The 12,376-nt window shown below is 33.4% G+C and overlaps 1 protein-coding gene across 1 annotated transcript; it reads left to right on the top strand.

The window, feature by feature from the left end:
* The first annotated feature begins 888 nt into the window (after nt 1-888).
* On the top strand, nt 889-1,457 carry LOC122580013. Its single transcript, XM_043752282.1, has one exon. The coding sequence runs from the start codon at nt 936-938 to the stop codon at nt 1,317-1,319; it is 384 nt and encodes a 127-aa protein (XP_043608217.1). The 5' UTR covers nt 889-935; the 3' UTR covers nt 1,320-1,457.
* The last annotated feature ends 10,919 nt before the right edge of the window (nt 1,458-12,376 follow it).

The following is a 12,376-nucleotide window of genomic DNA, read 5'->3' as shown; positions in this document are numbered from 1 at the left end:
GCTTTTTAACAAAGGATATATAATCATTATATAGTAAAAATATGAAAGTATGAATTAGGTAAAAATGTTTAAAATAATGAATATTTCACAAATGGATACAAGCATATTAAACAATTAAATTCACGGACTCGATCATGCTGTAAGCACGCGAAATAAATATATTCATACTTCTTTATATAATCATCCCCCTCCCTTTGCCTACTCACCTTACAATGTTGATCTATCTAAAATGCTCTTAAACTGTCGACATAAATATACAAAGCGGATAGACTCTTTCACATATCATCAAACGGGTCAACTCTTACCCGTAAATATACACATGTCTACAAATTGGGATGCAACATTCTTGATTGGATAAAAATCCTCTAAAGTTATGATAACTATATAAGTAAAGCTAAGGGAATAATCTTGACATTTGGATTAAGATCAAGAGTTAAGATTCAAAACAACTTTTGTAATCTTAACCATTTATTTTAATCTAATAGTCAAAATTTTTTAACTTTACCTAGAAAGTTTATTTGAACTTTAGAGAATTTCAATTCATAATAATACTAGAACCCCCCCCCCCCCCCCCCCCCCCAAAAAAAAAAAAAAAAAAAAAAAGAAAAGAAAAAGAAAATTCAATACATTGATGATGGAGAAGGAAATCTAAATTATTTAGGCCATACACCATATTAGAAGTTTTAATCACTTCACCTGTTCTTGAAATAATAAATAAAGATCGACCTTAGTGCTTCTACAAATATGCATGAGAACGACAAGACCATCAAGAATGATTCGGCTCTTTAGAAAGAGGTCCCACGATTTGGGTTCATGCCTATCTTATTATATATGAATGGACCATTAATTAACAACCCGGCCTCTATATAACCCAACCCATAACTCTTCAATTTTACATACCCACACACACGACCTTAGCTACCAACTTTGAAAAAATGGACTCAAATACAAAATTGCACAAAGGGTTCATGAAAGGAAAGTTGGTAATGTCTTTCATTAGAGCCTCTAAGCCTTCCACCACCACCACCAAAACGGTTCCTCATAAAAAACCGGCTACCGCCAATCAAAAGACTACTCCTCCACCATCATCGTTGATGATAATGAACCAAGAAAAAGTGAACCTTCAACCTAAGCACAGGGTCTCTTATGTTATCCCACAAACAATGGGCACATATGGCGTGTTTGACAATCCATATGGTGTTGTGGTGGATGAAACTGTTGACGCTAAAGCAGCGTCTTACATCTCTTGTGTTCAAGAACGGTTTAAACACGATCTTTTTATTAATGAGTTGGTTGATCGAGCCAGCAAGTTAGCTTAGCAACTTGTCAATTATTATGATTAGTGCGTTTTCGATCTGTTGTTCTTTGCTTTCCTTTTATGTATGGTGTGATCAGAAGAACATGATATAAACTCCCGTATGAATTTGATAGCAAGAATGAGAAACTTTTATTATAAATTTGGGTGTTTGTGGATTAATTAATAAGTTGTACTAATTATCTATATCTAAACTCTTTATTAAAAATTATCCACCCATGTCGAAAGTTTACAAGATTTTGGACATGTGATTTTACGTTTTTGTCCTTCCTCATCCTTTAGTCTTTCCTCTCCAAATAAATATCTTTCAATAAATACAAATACCCTTCATAAAAAACCAACACATTAAACATTAATATCTGTCTTCTCTATACCCTAAAACACACACAACATATTCATATGGAGCGGGAATTATGGCGCTACAACGTCTATTAATATGGATCCCGATCAAGCAAAAGTCATAATTAACGAGATCAAAAGATTTCAAGATCAAGAGGAGGTCGTAATCAACGATATTAAAAAATTTTAAGACAACAATCAAAACTCTCTCAATGATATCCGCCGCAACGCGCGGATAGCATGCTTTAAATATCTAAACAAAATTCATATTCACATCTTAATTAAGCGATGAGTTTGTTTCCCGTATAGTAAAACATGTGCATCAAATTTATTAATCAATTTGTACGTGTCCATTTAAAACTTATTGTATACCGTCTATCACAGTCGCTTTATAACTTAGTATTTTAATCATGTGAGTTGTGACATGATATCAAATTGTGACATGATATGAAGAAATTGCTTACATGTATTCGGTTATGACAAATATACATACCAAGTACTTTGGATTTAGCCCAACTGGACATTTAATGTCCCTTTACGTCTTTTAGCAAAATGTTGGTTGCGGGTTCGAAACTTTTGAAAGGCATATTGAGAAGTCCTTGCCAATGAGGTGAGGCATGAGAGTTTTCTCTAAAATTAGTTGGTTTTCTCCAAAACGGCAGTGAGACTTCCACCGTCAGTCATGCTCTCAGATTGTTTGTGCTGGTGACGTGGTCGATCTTTACCGGACGATCAAGAGGCATGCCGCTGAGTCCAATCACCACCGCTGTTCAAAAAAAATATACATACCAAGAAAAGGAATGAGGTGATTTCGAGGCACGAGGAGTTACATTATTCCTAGCTGATTTATACTTTTTTTTTAAAAGGCGACAACGAATAAATGGCTAACACTCCCACGCGAATGCGCCCACACCAGTTCGATTTCTGGCATTGTCCTAAAGGGTTTGCTTCCCATGTGTTAGATGGGTATAGCATTGCTAAGGCCCTTCACCACATTTGCATGTGACAGAATTCGAACCTGAGACCCCAAAGAGAAAACCACATTGTGAAAAACCCCTGACCATTGGGCTAACACCCCAATGGCAGCTAATTTATACTATCTGATAAAAAAACACAAAGTTTTTTTTTAAAGTGTTGATAAATTATGTAATATTTTGACCTAGCCTACCTTAAAATATTTTCACATATATTATCCCCTCAATATTAATGATTAAATTACACTATCAATCTTTTATCTTTTGAAATATTTATGTTAGCCCTTTTAAATCAATTATCTACACCACTTGACGTCGGCTCCACCACCAACAATCGCCCCACTACAACATCGTCGCCGCTATGACCACCACCACATTGCGCGGGTATCATCCTAGTACCTGAAAACTTAAACAAGTCATAAATCTATTACGTTATTTCTTATAGAATTATAGGGTTATAAATCCAAGAGGAAAAAGGAAAAAGGGTGAAAAAAGTCCAAGAAATAATGAGAGTCTACTTGCGTTAATGATGCGGGGCATCCGTTGTAGTGAGATTAATGTATACTAGTGAGATTAATGCTGCGGGGTATCCGTTGTCGTGTTGATACATTTTCGTTATGATAGACTACTTGTGTTGAACCTATTTAAAAATTCAAAAAGGAAAAAGGGTGAAAATCCAAGAAATAATGCGAATAAAACCAAAAATGTTTGTGCGATAAAACCAACAAAACAATGTAAAAAAATTTGCAATATCGAATACAAACATTTAGTTTGTGAAGAAAAAAACAAAAAACAAAAACGACAGAAATACTTAATGTTGAGTACAAATTTCCAATATCTTAGTTGAGAAAACCGAAGGAAAAGAGTATGAAAAAACAAAAAACGGAGAAGAAAACCCTAACGGAATCTGTTATGGCAAAATACAAATAGTAATATGGGGTATAAGATGAACAAATAGAAGAGATGAAAAAGCAAAAGAATTGTGAAAAACCAAAAAAAAACCCGAAAACAAACCCAAATAGGATCCTACATGGCAAAATCCGAATAGTGATGTGGGGTTAAGATGGTCCAATAGAACACTACTACGTCATAGCAAAATAAAAAAGTAATGCGGGGCATAAGACGAACAAATTAAAGAGAATGAAAAAGGGAAAAAACTGTGCAAAAAACAAAAAGAAAAAAAGCTAATCGGGATCTGATATGCCAAAATCTAAATAGTGATGCGGGATAAAGATGGTCCAATAGAACAACGCCACAACAAAATACAAAAACTAATGCGGAGTATAAGACGAACAAATAGAAGACAATGAAAAAGAAAAAAAATTGTGCAAAAAACCAAGAAAAAACTTGAAACGACACAACTTGATTAAGTAAAATTAAGATTTTTTTGTGTGCGGTGCATAGAAATTATGTGCGGTTCATAAATCAAACAAATTTTGATCAGAAATTTTCACTTTCAGAAATATGCGGTGCATAAATTTTCTATGCGGTGCATAAATAAACCTGACAGTACTAAAACCACATTTTGACACTTAAATCAACTTGCAACTCATCCAACTCAAATCCAAACCTCATTAGACCATAGTTTGGAGTTCATCTTATATAAAACATCATTACAAACATAGTTTGACATCCAAACACAATTCACATTTACAATTGCCATCAAATGGTTCATTCGCCCAAGTTAGCATTTGATCAAAACAACCATACAAGCTTTTGCAACCCAAAAGACTCACATATGACCAAATTTACTGAAATGTACCAAGAACATGATTACCAAAACATCCAAGTGTCAAGAGCCATGATGGGGAGGGACATCTAAGTATCTACCAAAAGCACCATTCTTCTAAGAATGACAATACCTTTAGGACCTTCAAAAGCAACCTTCTTCTAGTCAACTTTCAATCAAGAAGAACTTAGTTCCTTATTACGGAACCGCCTATAAGAAAAAGTGAAACAACTAAAACATAACCAAATGCTTAGTGAATATATTTGCATACATTTATCTGCACGGAGCAGGGCAACGCACAAAGGACTATTACATGTAGACTATGTCACTGTTGTGCCATAGCTACATGTTCACCTTTGCACTTTAACGCTATACATGGAGCCATATAAGCAAACAACACAATCAACATCACATAATGGGGTTCTTAGGTCCCGGAGGTTCTTAGGCCTCCTACACAAGGGGTTCTTAGTCCCCGTTAATCACATATCAAGAGGTTCTTAGGCCTCAGAAGTTCTTACGCCTCATAATCACAATGCCCCGAATTGGGCTTAACGCCAAATCGATTTCCATACATGAAATCCATCATCATATGAGTTGTCATTGAGTCATTCTTATGATTCACTAGCCTTTCTAAATCCAGACCTATCTTATTTGTCATTGAGTTGCATTCTTTATCAATAATTCACTAGATAGTTCAATCCACCATTTTCATCATCATTTAATCAACTAGTGAAAATCAACATTTCTCACAAATCACTATTAACAAATTAACACACATACTTCTTAATCAAATTTATCATACAACTCAATAACAAACTAGGTTATACAAGAATTTTGGGGTAATTTATATAAAACCTACTTTCTAGCAAAAATCCCCAAATTGAAAATCCTCATGAACCCTAATTCTCAATAACAAATAAAAAATAGGTTAATGGAAATCAATACCTCAATAGTTGAAGACAATATATTAAGGTTTTCAAATCACAATCTCTTCCTTTTTCTTCCTCTAAAATTCAGCCACCAATCTCTCTTTGTCCCACTTCTCCCCAACAAATGGGAGACCTACATTTCCTACCATACAACATCCCATATGGAGGCATTTGAATACTTGAATGATAGCTATTATTATAGGAAAATTCTACCAATGTCAAGTGAATATCCCAAGTGCCCCCAAAATCAATTATACATGCCCGTAGCATGTCTTCAAGTGTTTGAATGGTTCTTTCACTTAGACCATCCGTTTGGGGGTGATAAGCGGTGCTAAAGTTAAGCTTGGTACCCATTTCATCATGAAATCTTCGCCAAAAATGAGAAGTGAACCGAGTATCTCTATTCGAAACAATGGAGATTGGAACTCCATGTCTTGCTACAACTTCCTTTACATAGATCTTTGCCAACACCTTGGATGATGATGCTTCTCAAATGGGGAGGAATAAGGCACTTTTCGTCAATCTATCGACTATTACCCAAATTGTATCGAATTGATTTCTAGGCGTTTTGGGCAATCTAGTAATGAAGTCCATAGTGATATGCTCCTATTTCCACTTGGGGATTTCCAATGGTTGCATCATACCACAAGGTTTTTGGTGCTCGACCTTCACTTGAGCACAAGTCAAGCACTTCTCTACATACTTCACAACATCTCTTTTCATTCCGGGCCACCAATATTCTACCTTTAGATCATGATACATTTTAGTAGCACCAGGGTGAATGAAGTACTTGGATTTGTGAGCCTCATCAAGTAGAACTTGTTTCAACTCACAAGAGAATGGAATCTAAATCTTCCCAAAACGTAAAGTAAGGCCACGAGAATCCTTAGTGAAATATTGGATTTGACCTTGGATTCTTTCTTTCTTAGGATCTCGTAGTAAAGCCTTTTCTTGAGCTTCTTTAATTCGATCAAATAATCATTAGTGATCAAGACCCACATCGGCGAAACAATTAAAGAGTGATGAGAACTCTTTCGGCTCAAGGCATCCGCTACAACATTAGCCTTCCCAGGATGATACAAGATCTCACAATCATAATCTTTCAAAAGATCTAACCATCTTCGTTGACGATTGTTAAGATCTCTTTGTTCGAAGAAATACTCGAGGCTTTTATGATCGGAATAAATGGTAAACTTGACTCCATAAAGGTAATGGCGCCAACTTTTTGAAGCAAATACAACCGCCGCTAACTCCAAATCATGAGTAGGATATCGTTTTTCATGTTCTTTCAACTGTCTTGAAGCATAGGCAATGATTTTACCTCGTTGCATAAGAACACAACCAAGGCCATTAGATGATGCATCACAATATACCATCATGTCTTCAAAACCGTCGGGTAAAACAAGAATGGGTGCTTGACTTAGTTTCTCGCAGAGTTTTTGAAAGGCCAATTCTTGCTCGCCTTTCCATTCAAATTTGATATCTTTTGAGTCAATTTGGTCAAAGGGGAAGCTATTTTAGAGAAATCTTGAATAAAACGACGGTAATAGCCTGCTAGACCAAGGAAACTTCTAATCTCCGATGGATTCTTAGGTTGCTCCCACTTCATCACCGCGCTAATCTTGGCCGGATCTATCATAATTCCTTCACTATTAACAACATGGCCAACAAATTGTACTTCTCTTAAACAAAATTCACATTTTGAGAATTTAGCATAGAGTTTTTCCTTGCGTAATGTCTCCAACACCTCTCGTAAATGAACTTCATGATCGGATGAACTTTTGGAATAAATAAGAATATCATCAATGAAAACGATCACGGACTTATCAAGCATATGATGACAAACACGGTTCATGAGATCCATGAAAGCCGTGGGAGCATTTGTAAGGCCAAAAGGCATAACAACAAATTCAAAATGACCATAGCGAGTACGGAAAGCGGTTTTCGGAATATCTTCATCACGTACCTTAAGTTGATGATAACCCGATCGAAGATCTATTTTAGAAAAATATGAAGCTCCTTGAAGTTGATCAAATAAATCGTCAATTCTAGGCAAAGGGTATTTGTTCTTGATGGTCACCTTGTTGAGCTCACGATAATCAATGCACATACGCATGCTTCCATCCTTCTTCTTAACAAAAAGTACCGGTGCACCCCAAGGAGAATTACTAGGTCGAATGAAACCTTTATCAAGTAATTCTTGGGGTTGCTTCATCATTTCTTGCATTTCTGTTGGAGCCAAATGGTAAGGAGCTTTAGCGAAGCGGCAGTGATGATGGTAGCGACAAAGGTGTAGCGACGACAACATTGGTGGTGGTGGCGATGTGTGGCGAGATGGTTTGCTCAAGAATACCAAATGGTTGATGTATTGCACCAATTATTAATCCTTCATAAAATATAATGTCTCTTTCATATTCTCAAACAATAACTAGATGAGGTTATCTCTCATAATGATAACTTCATATACATTTGTGGTGTATTAAATTTCACCATTATATCATAGTTTCAGTATTGAATCTACATTGTTTTGATTAACAGGGTTCCTACACATTCAATCTTTTTCAGTGAAGCAATTAAATAAACCAAAACCTTGACCCGTTGATTAAGCTCTTGGCTTGATGTGTAATTTCGAGTCTTAAAGTTTGATCTTAATGAACTTGAATTTCCAAAATCTCATACATACAAAACTCAAACTATAAAATGCTAATGTGCGTCCCATGCGTACATGATTGAAATTAACTTAAATACTCTTTGCCTTTTTTTTCTCACCTAGTTTTTATTTTACCCTTCCGAATTTGAGCCAATCTTACAATATATATTAAAACTCTCAAGTGACTAATTGAGACTTAGTTGGAAATTAATTATATTGGAAAATAAATTGCACCATTACAAATTATTTGGTCTTATATCAAGTGGCCACCTGGGATCCTCTTTCAAAGTTATGGGGAAGGGATGTTGGCTTGGAGATCAGAGATCGAATCTCAATTCCACAAGGTTTCAGGCATTTACCTTTTCAGACGAGTGCAAGCCGTGTTATCACACTTTTGGTCTTCAGGTTCTAACCGCTAGCATACTATCCGCTTGGATGTCACTGCTAAGATTCGAACACACTAACCAATTAACACTTCATTCTAAAAAAAATATTGCACCATTACAATTCATACTTCCAATATATCAACATATTTACCCTAATGCTTCATTAATTTGTTTTGTGGAGTACTATATATTGATCGATGATAGATAAATATATAGTATTCCACAGAACGCATGTTTTATTATTATTAGAAAGATATATAATATGCGTCCAAATTCTTTTTAGATTGCTTCCATCGAAATGATTATTAAACCCACATTGTAATATTATCAATAAACTTCTTTTGTGAAGTCTGAATTTTCAACATGACTTTCAAAATTTTATTCGGTTGGAAATTCATTTAAATCAAATAAAAGTTGTCGCGGCCAAAAAACGAAAACACTACCGAAAAAAATAAAAATTATCGAAAAACATAAACGAAAAATAGTTTTGTGAACAATCTAGGGCTCAGAAATTGAGGGTTGGGAATTTAGAAATTGAATATGCCATGACTGTCAATCCGAAGATTTATAGTCTTATTTTTACCAACATTGATATTATGATCGTCCATTTAATGTAGGACCCGTAACCTAACTTGTCCAAAAATATCATCTGCAACCAATTAGTTTTCCTATGTTTACATATGAAGATTAAATATGTAAAAATTTGATCACTAAAGTCTCTCTTTTTTATTTATATTGTGCAAATTTTTTTTATATATACTTAAACTCATTTTATTATATGTAACAAAATATAATTTAATGTTTTGTAACACCTTTAATTTATAATTTATCAATATACGATATCATGAAACATTGGAACATTATTATTTATGTATCTGTGTATCATGCGATATATAATCTAGTTGTTTTAAGACCATCCCCATCGATAACTCAATTCTTGGTTGGTTGGCCATAAAGGTGAAAGAATAAATATTAAACAAAGTGAAGCCAACCAACTTGAGCCAACTTTGGTATCTTCACCAACTGAAAGTCGGCACAGGTTTACGTACACACAATTGCATCTATTATCTTTTTTCTTTTTAAATTTATAAATTCATTTTTATATAATTGAAGTTGTTCCAAAGATATATGTGCAATATATAAATTTTTATAAAAATATAAAATACATATTTCTTTATATAATGTATCATTATCTTTTAAAGTATGTAATATGTAAATTACAATTTTTTATTTTTACTTTGAATGAGGCACGTAGATATAGTGTTAGTAGATTTAATCTAAAATACATAATTTTTAGATATATATTAAATAATATTAATTATGTTAAAATAATAGTTTGGTTGGGTTGTTAATGGGAATGTAAAAAAGAGGATTTGGTTGGGTTGGGTTGAGAAAGAGAAATTAGTATTATAATGAATAGTACCGTTAGGTTGGGTTACGGATGAAGATGGTCTAAATGAAACAAAAATAAGTAAATTACTAAATCTTTTTAAATACCCTGATAGTCTCTTTTAAATAATTGATTTAAGTATTAATATTAGTTGGAAATATTTCTACAAATAATAAATAAATATAGAAATAAATAAAGACGAATAGCCCTATTTTAACCACATAAAACATCACAGCCTTGTGTTCTATTAAAAAAAATATTGACACTAATTAATTGAAACAAAATTGTACTTTGGAAACATAAAGATTGTGTGGTAAAAAATGAAAATACAAACACTATACGTCGACTACAGGAATTTGATGGAAGGAGAAATATGGATTTGCCCAAACGGGTGACGCAAAGCCGAAGGGGATTCGCTTCATGAGTAAGGAAAACGACATATGTCGTAACACTGGTGTTGTGGTGTTCCACAGTGGGGCCAAATATCCTCCAGCTGGCCAAAAATCAGATATTTTCATTCTCACCTAAGCAACCCGACCCGTTTCCCCAATTCCACTCATAAATATCTCCCATAGTTACTTTCTCACATTCTAAAAAACAAAATATACAAAAAAAACAAAAAAAAGAAAAAAGAAAAATTAATAATAATAACTCGTAATTTCATTGCGCTCTCTCTCCTATCCCCATCAGTCAACCGGTGGGGACACGTGGTAGGTATTAAAATTTAAAACTTGAACCGGTTGGAGTTGTGACCACGCGCAAGATGCTGTTGAGTATTTTACCTGTACAAAATCCTTTATTGTCTAGAACAAACTACTCTTTTAGGGTTTTGAATTGATTTAGATAAATGGGGCGAGGGAAAGTTGAGCTGAAACGGATCTCAGATAAAAGCAGCCGTCAAGTCTCCTTCTCGAAACGACGGAATGGATTGATGAAGAAAGCTCATGAGTTGGTTGTCCTTTGCGACGTTGATCTCGCTCTTTTTGTCTTACCCGGGAAGAATCGCCTGTTTGAGTATTGCACCGGTGACAGGTACACCAAGTTCAGCCAATTCAATTCAATCCTTTATATGTATTTTAGTTCCTCGAACTAAAACTGTTCCCCTCATGTATCTATCTATAATTATACTCTAATTATTATAGGTCTATGTATATGTGTATCTATCTACAATTATACTCTAATTATTATAGGTCTATGTATATGTGTTTTGTTGTGAACTACTAGCAAATTACAATTTTTGTAACCCCACCTATAAACGTAAACGTTTTCAAAAACTTACGCCGTCCATTGGGCGGCATGAAATTCCTAGTTTAACCATATATGAATCACATAAAATATGACGCATTTTTATATAATTAACATAACGAGATATATCACCCGGGCGTTGCCCCGGGAGACATTACATTTGTTAACGGTTTAACAAAAAATATCTATTCAAGAGATAAGGTGCCATAAACTTTTTGAAGAAAATATGTATTATTCAAATTATTAAAAACTGACATTTGTCAGTTAAAAAATGAACTGTAAAAGTTTTGTGTGAAAGTGAAAGTCATTCGCATAAAAGTTTAGTGCTAAAAGTGTAAGAGACTTAAATGTTGTGGTGAAAATAAAAGAAAATCAAAAACTATAAAAATTTAGTGCTAAAAGTATAAGGGGTTAAAGCCTGTGTTCTCGAGTTTATATGTAAAGGAAGGGGAAAGAAGAGAAGAGAGATGAATGGAAGAGAATGAGTGCATTTTCTTTCCTTCCAAATCATCCAAAAAGTGAGAAGAAAATATCTTATACAAATTCTATAAAATTCCCCTTCCAAATCCTTTCCCTTCTTTTCTCTTCTTCTCTTAAATAAAACTCAAGAACCCAAATTTTTTAAAAATCTTTCACAATCTTTTCTTTTCCCTTCAAAACAAAACTCAAGAACATACCCAAAATGTTGTGGTGAAAATAAAATGAATAGAAAGTTTATTATTCTTTACAAGTCTTCCCGTACATTTCTTTCTAATATATGTGTTATAAAGTTTGTTGCTAAAGTATAAGAGGTTAAAATGTTGTAGTTAAAATAAAAGATTATCAAAAAATAAAAAATTTTAGTGTTAAAAGTGTAAGTAGTTAAGATATTGTGGTGAAAATAAAAAGATTAAAAAGTTTACTAAGAATTATAAAAGTTTTGTTCTAAAAGTGTAAAGAGTGAAACTATTGTAGTGAAAATAAAAAATAAAAAAAAGTATACTATTCTATACACACTTTCCCGTACCTTAAAATAAAAAAAAATTAAAAACTATGAAAGTTTAGTGCTAAAAGTGTAAAGAGTTAAATTATTGTGGTGAAAATAAAAATAATACAAAGTTTACTAAAAAATATTGTAATTTAATGCTAAAAGTGTAAAGATTGAAAGTTTTGTGGTGAAAATAAAAAGAATAAAAAGTTTTCTAAAAAGTACTATTATAGTACTATTATAGTTTAGTGTTAAAAGTGTAAAGATTGAAACTTCTGTGGTGAAAGTAACAAGAATAAAAAGTATACTGTTACTAAAAAATATTATAGTTTAGTGCTAAAAGTGTAAAAATTAAAAGTTTTGTGGTAAAAATAAATAGAACAAAAGTTTATTAAAAAGTATTATAGTTTAGTGCTAAAAATGTAAAGATTGAAACTTATGTGGTGAAAATA

This window comes from Erigeron canadensis, chromosome 8 (genome assembly GCF_010389155.1).
Source record: "Erigeron canadensis isolate Cc75 chromosome 8, C_canadensis_v1, whole genome shotgun sequence".
NCBI lineage: Eukaryota > Viridiplantae > Streptophyta > Magnoliopsida > Asterales > Asteraceae > Erigeron > Erigeron canadensis.
The sequence above is the reverse complement of the archived record's forward strand: the minus strand, read 5'-3'. Positions and strand labels throughout refer to the sequence as shown.